General features: G+C 46.4%; 1 protein-coding gene across 5 annotated transcripts in view; it reads right to left on the reverse strand.

Moving 5' to 3' along the window:
- MVB12B (multivesicular body subunit 12B) overlaps positions 1-15,257 on the reverse strand; it is a 58,787-nt gene that overhangs the window by 31,673 nt on the left and 11,857 nt on the right. For 4 of the 5 annotated variants that reach the window (XM_088065721.1, XM_014258042.2, XM_005529149.3 and 1 more), the window contains 3 exons: positions 12,724-12,820; positions 10,231-10,360; positions 9,828-9,950 (listed from right to left, as the gene is read on the reverse strand). In XM_088065721.1, the coding sequence (XP_087921847.1) occupies positions 9,828-9,950; positions 10,231-10,360; positions 12,724-12,820 (350 nt within the window). Of the gene's footprint in view, positions 1-9,823; positions 9,951-10,230; positions 10,361-12,723; positions 12,821-15,257 lie in introns of those variants that run through there. The other variant, XM_088065719.1, reaches the window with a different exon arrangement.

Raw genomic sequence — 15,257 nt, forward strand, 5'->3', positions numbered from 1 at the left:
AATTATTTTGCATTGTAGAAGACAAAAAAAAAGAGGCTGCCATTGAAAAGCGAGAAAATCCCAATTACAAAGTCCCCAAGTTCCTAAACACATATCGTGAAAGTATGTGCGGTTCTGTGGCATATGGCAAATCAATTACTAGTTTAAATTTTAAAACAAAAACATGGTAAATGTGTTGCACAAATAATCAAGAACAACGGTTTGGTTTAGATTACAGCGGCCACTAGAGTTTTGAATACAATTAATCATCATTCCAGGCACCAGGAAGCCATATTGACACTTATTCCTAATTTGAATATTTAATTAGGGTGAAGTTCTTCATCAAATTATCACAGAACTGGGAGGAAAGCCTAAAAGATTTAAACAATTACTACTTTAACCCTTACCCAACTGTTCACCTGTGAGCACAACAATCTCCTCCTGTTCTGCAAAGCTGGAACATGATCAGGTGAACTGACAAGACAGTATGTAAAATGCACCACAAATATCCTGGGAAAGGTGAACAGACACCCTACCCAGCATCCCAAAGGACTTCTCTGGAGAGGCCAGGCTGGCACAAGCTTGTGCTTCTCACTGCTTGTGCTCCCTGACCTTTACCAGAGCAAAGCTTTTGGGCCATTTCTATTTCAGCATCAAGTGTGATTCCTCCCAGGGCTTTTTTGGTTTGGGGCTTGTTGTTGGTTTGGCTATTTTTAATTGAAGAGCCTGCCCAGAACCATCTACCACGCTCTTGCTGCCCACAGCTGACCTGGCACAGCCACTTGCTCCTGCCTGGGAGGTTTTCCAGCCCTGGCCCTGCACCAGGAGCTCCTGGGATGGGGCTGGACCCCAGTGCTGCTCCAGACCTACTGTACCTCCAGCACACCGTGGGCATCCTCCCTCTACACAGCCCTGCCTCCAATCGTTCAAACACTACTTTATGTGCTGTATTAATCCATATAAGAAAATCTCTTTTAATGAGGAGTGATATACTTACGAACTCTCTAGAGTCATAATTAGAGCAAACTAATTGAAGTTGTGTTTTGACACACTTTCCAAATTCACGGGTACTGCATGACATATTCACAACACTACTGCTGCACACCGTGGTGACAGCAAAATCATTAGGCTAATAACACTTATTTGCATTCCGATCATGCCAGCAGCGGCCGTTAAATGCTGCCTCAACCAGCACTCGTTTACTCAGAAAGTTTCCACTGAAAGATATTAACAGTAATTATTAGTACTTTAGTGAATCTCTGATGTTAAGGAATGGCAACTCACAGAGACTATCCCCATGCCAATTATCTCCCTTTTGAACTGTCAGCAGAAGCAGCTTTCCTCCTCCCCAGAAAAAGCAATGAGGCAGTTTGGCACAGCGGGAGGATGGACGGTCCTGGCAAGGCCAGGCCCAGGGCTCCAGCCTTTCCTTCCACAGCTGGAGTCAAACCCATGCTGCTCCAGCACTGCTCCAATACCAAATGTATTTTTCCCCAGCATACGATAATTCCAAGACAATTTAGAGCAAGTTTAATAACCCTCTTCACTTCAGTTGCTCTTTTATTCAGCAAATCCATAGAACAAGTCAGCATGTGATGAGGAGAACCTTCATGTGCAGGCTAAGGGGATTTGAGGTCTGTGCGCATTATGGTCACTTTTTGAACATTTTTGGAGAGAAACTCACATAAAACAGGCCCAGGAATGCCCAACACTTCCAAACCTGTTATTAAGAACTGTCTGCAGGAAGGTGATGAACTGCTTTTGAAGTGAGGGGGCAAGTAGTCATAAAAAGGAACAGAGGATCACAAGGGAAAGTGCTAGATATCAAAGGATGCTTTATAATTCATATAAAAACATCAACAATGCACAGCAAAAGCCCAATGGTAAGCTGGGCTTTGGACCCAGCAGTGACTGGGTGGTACAAGTGTGACACCCAGAGCAGGATCTCAACCGTCAGGCAGTAAAGTTTGATTTTTTCACAGTGACCTTCAGAACAGAGCTGCAAAACCTGCAGTCTCAAGGGAATATCTTTCAAAAAACAAAAAAATTCAAAAAAACCCCAGATTACTTTCCATAAACAATGATCATGCAAAGATCATTCCTCATGAAAAACTAAGAACAGAACTATTACATTTCAACCTACAGAAAGCTGAAAACATACCTAAAGTGAGTTAATATCAGGCTGCAGCTCTCAAGAAATGTAACCCAACATTAAAGCTTTGGAGACTGGAAAAGGCACATTTTTAAGAAAGAAGCTGCTGGGGTTCTGAGGGAACCACCCCCTCTACCAGGAGGCATCTCCCAGGCTGCAGCTTGCAGCCGCTGCCACAGCAGGTATCTGTGGTTCCAGCAGTGGCTAGATCCCAGCTACAGCATTTATTCACAGCCCTTAACTCTGACTGTGTTGGGGCACTGAGATGCCAGAACACCTACCTCATACTCCAAGGAACTGCAATGAAAACCTAAACTGTGAGGCAAGAATCACCTCGGGTAATGGACTTCATTCCAGACAATCTATTCTAATCGTGTAAACCAAATGTTTAAATACTTTTTAAAACCTTCCTGACCCTTTCCCTAAAACAAGCAACATATGGGCTTTGCACACATTTCATCTCATTCCAAGCTACTAAAATATCCTGTTTCCTCAGGGTCAATGAGAACTGGGGGTGCCAGATTCAGATTTTATAAAAGCCCAATGGCAGGAGAGAATGAAAAAGAGTGAGCGATTCTTTCCGCATTCAGATCTGCCCATTTAGCTTTCCCAGCTGTAGGAAGGGAGGAGGGCAGCACACACTCCACTGGGCCCAGCAGGTATCCCTGCCAGCCCCCTCCCCAGGTGCCTGCAGCATGGGGGATGCGATGCTGAGCCCCTCTCTCCAACAAGAGCAGCCGGTGATGCTCACGAGGACATGTGATCTGCTGCAGACCAGCAACCCAAAATGTAAGGCCTAATGCAGAATGCATCTCCTGCAGCTTCCTCTACATGGGGACTAATTCAGATCAGAGGACTTGAGTAACTAGGACAGAGCAGCTGCCGAACAACAGGAAAAAACCCAACAAGTTTAATTTACACCGCTTGGAAGTATGAGCTGCAGCCCATTAAATCCTTACAGGCAGAGGCTGCATGAAAGAGCTGAGACCTAAGCATGAAGTGCTTATGAAGTGGCTGTCTCAGCTGAGCAGCGCCGTGTCTCAGGAGGCTGCGGCGGCAAGCATGCGGCTTCCACATCCTTCACGAGCTGCTCTCCAGAGTCAGGAGTTTTCAGATAATGAAGCAGTAGGGAAAAATTGCCAAACAGCAGAAATACTCCAGAAAGATAAATTACACATGGTGTAAGTTTCCTGGGTTAGGATTTTAAATTCTGTCAAATTAATCAGCACAACGAAGCCCAGGCTCCCAGGCCAGATGCAAAGCCCCTCTCAGAGCCGAGCCCCTGTGGGGATGGTGGGGGCTGCTGCCCAGGCAGAGCCCACTGCCCTGGAGTGCCGCAGGCACAGCCTGGCCCACAGGGACATCGACACCGCCCCTGAAAAACCTGCTAAACAAATATTCCACATAAAGACTCATTTGGGAAGAGCACACTGTCAGCACTTTGCCAGTAATAAATAATGACAGTCCAAACACTTCACTAAAAGCAATAAACTCAAGAAGTGTTTTGGAAAATGGTGAAAGTGATTGATTTAAAGGAAATATCTGAACACAACCACATGCACTTCAGGGTGAAAGCACAGATTACAAATCAGCAGTGGCAGAGATCATATTAAATACCATACAACACACAAGTTTTAGGGAAAAAAAGCTCAGTTTCCCTGCAGGGCTTATTTAACTACCCAGAGCACAGCTTCTCCAAATGGATACCTCCGGTTTGGACTTAACAACCCTATGCTATGCCCCAAAGAAAACATGCCTCCAGAAATACTGTTATAGCAGGAAGAGGGCTCTCTATAAAGAAATATTACTCTAAGAAGATCGAAGCCTCTTCACGCAGAGCACTCCACAAATTTTTCAATGCATCCTCAGAATTGGCCAAATCCATCAGGCTCCTTCTAATTACAGTTCACGGCTTTCCTTCTTGGCTGCTGCAAGACTCTTGTGCCTGGAAACCAACCATATTGTTTAAACATTTTTTCCTAATAATCATTTTCTACCACTAAAACATACTGGACTGTGACCAATTTTTGCACGTCTTCATCCAGCTGAGCTGGATGCAAGCCGTGTACACACGGTCAGTGCCGTTTCATAACAAATCCTTTATGGGAACCAGACTCTGGAGAAACATGTGCCAGCCCCCCTTACCCACCCCAAGCCATCATGTACAGATCTGCACAGCCTATACACATCATGGGCATTTCATCCTTACATTTTGTTCCTTACCACCCCCACCAGAGAGGATCCATGGAAACACTCCCTCCAGGCTTCAACTTACTGTTTCAGCCTCACAGGGCTTTTAATGCATTGCTGCTGAGATGTGACCTCAGCCCTTATGACATCCTTGGCTTCTGGTCAATATGTGAAAACTAGGAATATTGTGCTGTGTTTCACGATGCAAGTGATTTGAGCATTCAAGCCACATAATAATTTCAAAATACAATAATTAATAACTATTTTTTTTTTACTTAATCTTATAGGTATTTTCCAATGCAAAAGATTTTACAATTACATGCAAGTCAGAGAAGGTGATTTTACCTTTGAGCTGTCCTGATGAAACAGATTAAAAAATCCAACTCCATCAAGAAAGCACCACTTTGCAGAAAGGATAATTTTTCAGAACAGTTTCCAGTCATACCAGCTAGATCTATCCCTAAATACTCCTTCTCTGGCAGCATTTGGTTCAGCTGGGGGATCTAAGACAGACTCCCAGTGCTCTGTAGAGGCATTTGGGCCCTCACACCTCCAGCAGTGGCTGCTCCTGGGCGATGGCAACTTTCTCAGGATTTGGTTTCTCTCTACACCAGAGTAGAACAGCACTGAAGCCCTGGAACCTCTTTTCTCTTACAGATGCTTCATAAAAATCTATTTTAAATGACTTAAAGAAATAAAGTATTATAGCTATTTCTAAGTAATAGGGTAGCTACTTATAAAATAGGAAAGGCAGAAGGCCCTCCTGTCCATTACCGCACTGCACAGTTAGGCTGCTGCATCCCAGCCACAGCTTGGGTCTCCACACTGGCTTGTTGGTGTTGCTTTATGACCTGCTTTGACTGCACATCATCAGCCTGCAGCAGAAAGCCACAGACTGATCCCTTCCCAAGCTTACACCACCAATTTCAAACACCGTTAATAAATCTATTTGAAAAATCAGACTTCTCTGCTTTGCAAAGAAATTCCTACATTCCTCAACATGAAGCTCCACCGGGAGCAGCGAACAGGAACAAATTGTTTCCTTTTCCTAAGGAGGGGCCAGCTTAACTAGTGAAAAGGTAACTGGATGCTCAGAAGGAAAATTCACACATCTTGCTCTTATTCCAGGTGCTTAAGTAGGAGCAATTGCTACCTGTGTATCAAAGCTAGAGCTGCACTTCCCTGGTGTAGTGCTCTGTAGGCACTGTTTGGAGCCCTGAGCACGTGGTAGCACACACCAACCTGCTCCAAGCAGTACCAGGGCTGAGCTGCAGCAAACACGAGCCGTCCCTGTCGGTTTTCAGCCGCACGGGTCAGGCCGGAGCCCCAGCACGGCAGCCGCAGGCTGGCCCTGGCTCTGGAGTGGTGCAGCTGCTCTGCAGGGCCCAGGATGGGGCAGCAGCAGGGACAGGAGCACACCCTGCTCTGTCCTGGCCACCATGCCCGGGCTGGGGCACAGAGGGACCAGCACGTCCCCTGGGACCAGCCGGTGATGCCTCCACGGGGCCCTGTGGCCACGCAGGAGCTGCAGTGGGACCGGCCAGCGTGGAACAGAGCACCTGCTGTACAGACATCCTGGGAGGGCAGCCAGAGCTCTGCCACTCTGAACCTGCACATCGACTGCTGCACTAACACATCACAGCAATGCAAGTGGATTGCAGCCACATCTTTCCTCCCCTGGTAAATCATTAACCTTTCGGATGACAGCCTTGCAAACCAAATGACTGAACGATTCCCAGGGTCAGTGAGAACCTACGATTCCAAAACCTTGCATCAACAAGTGAAAGTTGTGACTGAATCCCAGTCTCTCCAAGAGGAAGATTAATACCTGTGACACATCATCTGCAATCAGAGTGCTCCTTTCCCCAAAGTATCCGTCACAGATTGATAACATCCACGCAAAAAGTTAAGTGCAATTATGCCTGTCACTGTAAAACACACTTCCACAGCACTGACTGACATCTTGCGTGCAGCTCACAAACTCTGAGCGGGCTCCTTGAGTGACAGTGGCACAGGCTCCTGCTGCACCTTGGGAAGGGATGCAGAACGTGCTCCCAAGCCACAGAAACCACCCATGAAGCACCACAGTGGGGACAGAGCCGCCACACAGGCATCTGCAAGGAAAAACGGCTCACGGCTGATTCTGCGCGTACTCACACCAGTCAAGGAGCTGCTCCCAAAAGGCTGGAACCAAACTCCGAGAGAGAACGTCACCCACAAATCCTGTTGCAGCCTACTCCAACAGAGTCTGAGGCATGGCAGAGCTGGGCCCTGAGACACTGCTCAAACACTCATGACATGTGCTGTTCTGCAAGTCCCCAGCCCATGAACTGGCAATGACATGACAGGCTGGGTGAAGCAAGAGTGTGCCAAAGGTCGGGTGAGTTACCTGTAACCACCACCTCCTCTGGGGGAGGATTACCTCCCTGCTCCCCAAAATGATGCTGCCACACAGCACAGGCCTCACGCTCAGAGCAGAGGTACACAGGGAAGTTACATCAAGTTCCCCATGTAAGTCAATCCTCCAGCAGCAGGATGGGAACCTGCAAGAGCATTTCTTCAGACTGCCAAGAAGCTGTTGCAAGAGTTGGAGAGAAAAGACAGTAAAGCAGCTTGATGAGCTGCACAAGGGCATGGCCGTGCTCCATGGCACAGCATGCCACCCTCACTGGGACATGCCAGGGCTGCTGCTGGAGGCTATTAAGCCAGATGCCTGTAGAAGAAAACACAAAGGAGAAGAAATGGCTGAAAAATACCACATGTAGTCCAGCACAACTATCAAACAAAGCCTCCCCTTGCACAGCCCTGACTGTGAGCCGTAATTCTGTGACACGAGTGGCAGAAGCAGCACTGCTGATGTGCACCTACCTGTCGAGGTCACACCTCTGATACATGACAACTGTGTGATGGGCCACCATCCACTGCCATCAGCACCTTACACAGCAGAGCAGAGGGGCTGGTGCAGAAATAAATATATCCCACAGTAAAAAGTCCTTCCATATTAGGTTTAGTTGTACAGAAGTGTTTCGTTTACATCTAGCATTAGCAACTGTTCTGAAGCCCCCTGTTGAATCAGAATTATTCTATAATGCAGACAGCAAGTGAAGAGAGCAGCCAGGATCTGACCAGCCCAACACCAGACTCTCCACAGTGCTCATGCAGCAGTTGTCCAATTGTATCACCAATTCTCCCTCACTACAGAGACAGCTTCAGAAAAACCCACTGCTATTTCTGTCAGGACATATTCACATGGAATAAAACAGCAAACTGGCTGCCAGTGCAATCTCCTCTCCCTATGGTGACGTGAAAATAAGAGATTACTGGTGGCTACAATCTTCCACAAACACTGTGTTGAGTAACTCACGACATTGCTGAGTGTGTTAGAAGAGGCCTTCAGGCTGTCTATGTTCCCTGTAATAATTAAATATTTGCAGGATGCACCTTTATATACATTTCTATTTCTTAAAAAATATATTGGATAATAAATAACCAGAGTAAAAAAACAGACATGAAAGATGCTTTGAATGATCAGGCTGGTGGTGTAAAAGTTACCTGTAAATCACATATGGGGTGGGAGAGTGGAGCTGGCTACAGACAGGTGGGTTTTACTACAAGGCATTAATGTAACATTCAATTATTCCACTGCATACTGGCTGGTTTAACTCAGCCAAATTAGAATACATTTTATATTGACTATTTTGACATTTGCTTTATTTGGCAAGTAAAACAAAACTGATCCAATTTCCTTGCAGCCATTGTAAACCATAAACTGCACAACAAGAGGTTATAAAATATATAAGCCTTGTAAACACTTCTTTTCAGACTGTCACTGATGCTTTGAGCTCTAATTCTGGCCCTGTTCCAAACAGCTCTGACACTGCTCTGCAGCCTTCTCTGGTCAGCTATAAAGTGACCCTTCCACATCCAGTGATTAAGCACTGCCATTGACATTCTCTTGCTATGATAATTTTTTTTTTCTTTATTGTGGAAATCTGCCCAGACAGAATTGAAGATCTGTGCTCTAAAACCAAGACATCTTTCTCTCTGATCTCACGTGGCCTGAGCTGGCATCTAGCTTATGTCCAGCAGAGCTTCAGAATAACATCTCAGGTCCTACTAGAACAGGCTGGAATCTCCAGAAAACAGCTGGCTTTTCATCTCTTCTGCCTCCATCTCTGAGAAGATGACAGCACGTCTGCCTGCAGCACACCTGACAGTACAGGACAGCATGCACTGTGCCAGGGCATGGCAGCTGACCAAGCAAAACTCTCAGTGTAAGAAACACCCAAATGCTTTGGAGAGCTCAAAGAGCCACCCCAGGACAGTGGATTTCAGTCTGGATCATGGGTGAAGGCTCAAATGTACACACCTGCCTTAAGGAGGTGCCTGATAGCTTTTTGAGGAATATTGCAGCAATTTAAAAGCCTAACCCTGAAATGACGTGTAAATCAAGACTCTACAGGATGTAAGCAATTTCCACCCATGAGATATAATGACCTTTGTACACAACCTGGACCTTGTAATTCCTCTCTGCTGTCTGCTTCGAAATTCTAGCTCTCACTAGTTATTGTAATACTGTAATGGTATCTGCAGTGTAGAAAATGCCTAGAGCAAAAATACACATACACTTATATAGGCAAAAGGACAAAGGGTCCTGAGGAGAGTGTGCTGTCCCTTGGCAATGGCCTGGCCCAGTCTACGAGCCTCAGCATCAGGAGCACAATTCACACTGAATGGCAGGAGTGCAAAGTTCTCCGTTTAATCACTGTCTGGGCTGGTTTGTTGCTTAACAACACCTGTTGTTGTCCAGAGAAATCCAGCAAGTAAACTGTCAGTACAGCACTACTGGTATATGAAAGTGTACACACCAGAACATCTGTTGATACACACACAGAAATATTGCCTGCAACACAGGGAGAACAGCCTGGACCGACACCACTGCCCAGCAGTGCTGCTCCTATCAGTCACCACAAGATGAGCAGGTTGCTGTGCATGCTCATGTTAGCTGCATAACTGGAGCTCAGCAACTAGCTTCAAGAAAATAAAAACCAAGAACTAGCACTTCAAACCATGAATGGACTGGTCCTGGAGATGAGCAAAACCTGTTTTCTTTCTGAAGTCTGTAGAGACACTTCTCCCTCCCTCTGGTCAAGGAGAACAGCTGGCTGGGCTGCAGCTCTGGCTCACCCTTCTGAGCCAACCCACACAAATGTGTTGGAAGCCACAACGTCCTGCATAGTTTGAAGCAAAGGAAAGGTACAGTTTACTGTTTCCCTTCCTCTGCAGGCTTTTCCTTTCTTCTGGCTTCTTCAACCATTTTTCTTTACACAGCAACAGGCAAAGGAACTTCCAGCAGGCAAATACTTCAACAAGCAGCACATTTCCCTTATCAGACTGTGACACATTCCATACAGATGCAGCACCCTAGTCTTGGTTTCCCAGGCAAGGTTAGTAACCACAAGACATGCAGCATCAAGCAGAAGGAGCTGGAATGCAGAAAACCTACCTTGGCAGGTTGGGAGCGGGTGTTGAAGCTGGTGCTTGGGCGGGAGGAGCCACAGGCTGCGCGGAGTCGTGATTGCGCGGCACTCTGCCCATCCGATACCAGATACCCATGCTGTTCAGCTCCCTGGGGAACCAACACACAGCATCAGTGCTAGTACTGAACACAGGCACAAGCAGCAGGCACTGACGTGTTCCAGGAACACCTTGCTCAGTGAGAACAAGTGTAATTAAAAAAAACCAGGAGGGGCGAGTTAATTCCTGCATCAAACTTAGTAACACTTGTACTTACTTGGACTTTTCTAATCGCCTCTTACAAGCTACTGCTTGGTAATTATGGGAGCATAGGGCCCTTGCTTTGGTATAACTGCATCCATGACAACAACTTTGCAGTCAAGGGTACTTACCCTATGAACGTGTACTGAGGAGGGGCTTGCTTAGATCTCCCCAGGATTCGGATATCGCAGATCGCTGCCTCTGTAGAATCTCGAGGGATGAATTTAATGCACAGCCTCTTCTTTCTGAAAGCTACTTCTTCTGCAAAAACAACCCAGAATACAGGGTGGGTTTCATGCAAGATTAGAGTATGAATGTTATTTATAGTCTCTCCAGATGTAAGGCAGGTAATTATGGCAAAACTGGTGCCAAAGAGCAGACATATGTCAACAAACTAGTCAGTGAAGTACCATTCAGAGAGGAATGTTCTATCAGATGTGTTATTGGCACTGCAATAACCACATCTCCTCCTGCCTGCTGCAGAGATCAGCTCCCACATGTGCCCTGGTGCTGCCCCACAGCACAGAACAGCAAGTGACTCTGCCAGTTCCGCATGCCACTCACATTCCCTTGCTCTTTCCCAGGTAACAGTCGCCTCACTGGCCTGGCCAGCCATATCTAAACATTCCTCCCACAAGCACTGCCTCTAGGAATGTACCTGGAAGCTTCTGACACAACCAGTCAGTTCATTCTGCTACGTGCTTCCAAGCAGCCACTTCCAACACACTGTGAGAAGCAGGCAGAACCTGCCATGCAGAGCTTGAGTGTAAGAGCTGTCTGTCCAAATCTCACACATCCCAAGTGTTAGTGACATCTCCTGATCAAGTCAGCAGGCACAGAAGTGACACTCCTACCATGTTTGCCCTGGTTCTTTCCAAGGACAAACCAGATTCACAAAGCAGTAACTGCCAGAACCTCCCATGAGGCAGCTGCTCTGACCTGTGCTCTGAGGGTGGATGAATGCACTGCACAGCCCTTCCTGCGATGTGTCACAGAGCAATTCCACTTGTTTCCATGTTATCCACCATGAAAAACTCAAGCCCATAGGAGTTAAGGCTTATCTGTATAATGAATTCACAGATCTTCAGGCTGTTTACCAGCATGCAGACACAGTCCACAGCCAGCGCTGGTGCTGTCTGTGACCATGGCTGGCACTGGTACACAGACACAGATTTGTGGTGCTTGGGAAACAATGCTCCATCTCACCCTGAGGCGTCTCAGGGTGAGCAAGGTGAGGCTCCTGTTTGGATGCAGGCACTTGGAAAGCAGGACAGAAGTGTACTGAAAATCTAAAGGGCAGATGCTGAATGAAAATCTGGAAACAACCAGCAACTACAAACAAGTGCCTGCAAAATAAAAACCCTTCTTCTTAATTTGAACAAATATCTTCCAACTTAAAATAGACTGTCACTTCAACAGATGGCAAGCAGCCCTGTCTCCATAAGCTCCTCCTGTTCTGTAATCCACACCTTGGGAAACAGCAATCCATTCCAGCCTCTGGAATGCACTGCTGCACTAGCACCAATAACCATACAGACAGTGTGAGGTGTGCCAACAGAACATCTGTGCATGCAGCTTGCAGATACAGTGGTGCTTTTAGAGAAGGTAAATACATACATCCCTGAAGTCTAGTCTTCCCCTGCTTTGAAAAAGTAGGGCTTCTGTTTGAAGTGCCTAAAACTGATTTTAGGAGTCTAGGATTTAAGGCTTGTGAAAATCTTCTCAGGACCTACTAAGGAGTACTGTATTAAATGTATTAACTGCGAGTCAGCTGCCACTTTGAGAGGAGCACAGAGACACCTGTAACCACAAAGCTAACTGAAAAAAATCAGTGCCTCTTATTTGACTTTTTCTGCAAGCACAAAGCTGACTATTTGCTTTTGTCTGTGCTCTCTTTCCTTACAACAGGCAGTGCCCTTGCTTTAAAGACTGTCACAGTCAGAACCCAATACATTTCAAATTAATGACAAAGCCCCCTCCAGCCTTTCCACCAGGACTTCCACACAACACAGGGCTGCCACCAGACATGGCTCCAGCTGCTGCTGGCACAAGTCCCAGGGGAGCTGAACACACTGTTTGGGAACTGCTCATTCACATGTTGCAGTGAAACAATTCTACCTTGCAGAAACGAGGATGGTACTCCCTCTGGACACTGCACTTGTGCCTTGTGTCAGCAAGCACAAACATACTTGACCCCCCTCAGCACTTCCTGGCAGGACAGGAGCCCTTGCTTCCTCAAGGAGGGAGATGTACAGTGGGCAGGCATAAACCCACAGGCCCTTCCTTTCAGTGCAGTTCTGAACACCCCTTGGCACAGCAGCTCTGCTCCTGCTAGGCCCACTCCACTCTTCAAACTGAAAAAAGAAATTCTCCCTTCCTGCCTGAGACATAGGACTTCAGCAGGTGAATGGATACAGACAGGCAGCCCACTAAACAGCCTGAGGAGGACAAGAAAACCAAAGGCTGTTTTACTGCAGCCCAGAGCTGCCCCTAAATGTGCATATGCCACACTAGAGAGCAGAAGTGCCAAGAGTGACAGTGACCCTCTGCCTGAGATACAGCCCTGCATGGCCTGACCACAGAAGCACTGGCAGAGTGGGACTGAGGAATAGATGTCAACTTACGTGTATCAATGGTCTCCTGGATGGGCATGAAGCCTACAGGTAAAGTGTCCTTGATATCAATGAGCTTCATATCAACCAAGACATTGCCTAAATGACTCTTTGAAGAGAGAAAAGAAACAGTTGATTATGAAAATGTCACCAAATTAAACCCCAGATCTTCCCACCTGCTGAAGCCTGAGAGGCCTTGTCATTGTATCTGACCACAAGGCACCCTTGCAAGTGTCCTCTCAGCAGGAACCAAACAATGACTGACTAGGAGACACCAGACAACTTCCAGCATTCAAAATTCTAACACCTCATCCACTGCCATACTTCCAGATCCTTGGAAGCACAGCCAAATCTTTCCTTCTGTAGGCACAGCAGTTCAAATTACTACTTTCACCAACCCATGCACTGAGCAGGCTGCCTCAGTTCTTACACATTCTACATCTACAAGAGCAAGAACATGACATTTCCATGACAGTAACAGCAGAAGGCATTACAGGATGATGACTTATGCACACATAGCCAAAGTTATTACATGCATTAACTAATTAGTACTAAATAGACAGGGTTCTAGCTCCAAATGCAGCACACTCCAGAAGCACAGGCCGTTTGGAACAACAAACTTATTTAGAGTCCATATGAATTCTGAACTCATGCCTTGTCCTATTAATCAAGGCTTGAAGAGCTCTGTGCTCAGTTCAGAGTGACAGCCTCCACAATGGTTTAGAGACCAGATTTTCTTTGCAGTTTTCAATAAAACCAGCACTGCTGTCAATAATCTGGAGTCACATATGAAAGAAGAACACATTTTAGGTACTGCACAGCCTTTATAAACAGAAACACAACACAGAACAATTAAAATTTCATCCCAAGCCATCAAACAATGCCATTGAGTTTAACTGTTAATGTTTGCGAAATACCTCCTTTAGTTCTTATCTGGCAAGTTTTTCAGACAAACCTCTACTCTCTGATTATTTCACTGAACTACTTACAAAATATTTAAATTTGCAGGCTCTGAAATAAGGGGAGGTCAGGTCTGAGTTTATTTTCGGGAGGTCCTGCATTTTATGGTCAGCTCCTCAGCAGAAGGCTCAGAAGACCTACAGCCCTGTCCCACCAGACACAAGTGTGCCACACATCCACTGCTCACGTGAAGAGGTCAAAGCCAGGCAGCCCCCACATGCCACTGACCACCCATGTCCAGAGTACCTTGGAGCAAGCAATGCTGGATGCTACCAAGCCTGAATGTGTCACTTAACATGGTCCTGGCACAGCAAACAGCAGACAAAGTAGTTGCTGCTGATTCATCTTTCATGTTTTATTTATTTAAGCTGTCTGTATGTTACATCAGTGGCAACTTTCTGCTGAACCACTGACCACTCCTCCATCAGCAGCAGACAGATAGGAGAGGTGTCTCTAAGGAGCTTGTTAGCTGCTGGAACCCTGGGAGTCAGCTGTGCCAGGTGCACAGGAGAAAAGGGGACAAAGCCCCCCAGTCTGTGAGACCACCATCCAGGGCCTCCCTGCACTCAGATACAGCAATGTCCTTATAATTGTCAGATACTGTCAACTGCTGAGAATGATGATTCTGCTGAACAGGCACTGCAAACTGACACTGCTCTAGCACAGATATCTGAAGCCATTAACTCTACTAACTACAACATGCCCTTCAGGAGAAAAGAGTTTCCAGTATTTTGCCAAACACAAAAGAAACCCCCAAATGGTAAAACTTCTAACCCAAAGTGCAGCAACACATCAGTGCCCAGGGGAGAGAGAAGAGTCTCTCACCTCCCTTCCTCCCAGATGAGGGAACTGAGGCCCCTTAGCCCCCAGATGCCCCAACAGGGAAGTACACCATATATCCCATATGGCCAAGAGGACTGAGGGAAGGGGAAACTTTTTAGGTTTATCAACATTTTTGCCTCATCAATATGAAGAAGGTACTCGCAAACCATGCCGAGCCCAGAGTCCCTGCCAAAAGTCCAACAGGCACCACCTGAGGGTATTTACACCAACAGCAGCCAGCAGCTGCTCCTGTCCTGTAATTATTTCTGATAACTTCGCATTTCAGGTAGCCACAGATAAATCAGCACAAACCTATTTAATAGCCTCCCTGCCTATTCCAGGACTGCTATTCCTGAAACTGTACATACTTGGGGATGAAAAGCACAATTATTGTCCATCCACCCCAGGAAGTGATATTTCCCATAGCTCTGGAGCTTTAATCTAGAGGCAGGCAGGGAAGCAGATGGAATAAAGGTCAAATGCTGGGAATTGACAATGCCCAGCTTTACTGTCAGGACCTGTGAGCAGCCCCTGAAGCTGCCATCACTTTTCTGCTCCCATCGTGGTGAACGCACAAGTACAAAATGGTACTTCCAGACCCTGCCAATTGAGTTACTGTGAATATCCAAAGTGCAACCAAAAGCAGGATCACCCACTAGATGGAGTGCATTCATTGCAGAAGTCAACAGTTCCTCCAGAAAAAAGAAAGTTTTCACAGTAGCCTCAACCAAAACCACAGCAGAATGCATGAAGCTCTTGCTGCA

This window comes from Pseudopodoces humilis, chromosome 22 (assembly GCF_049639895.1).
Source record: "Pseudopodoces humilis isolate 2021_Gansu_Grassland_sample_001 chromosome 22, ASM4963989v1, whole genome shotgun sequence".
NCBI lineage: Eukaryota > Metazoa > Chordata > Aves > Passeriformes > Paridae > Pseudopodoces > Pseudopodoces humilis.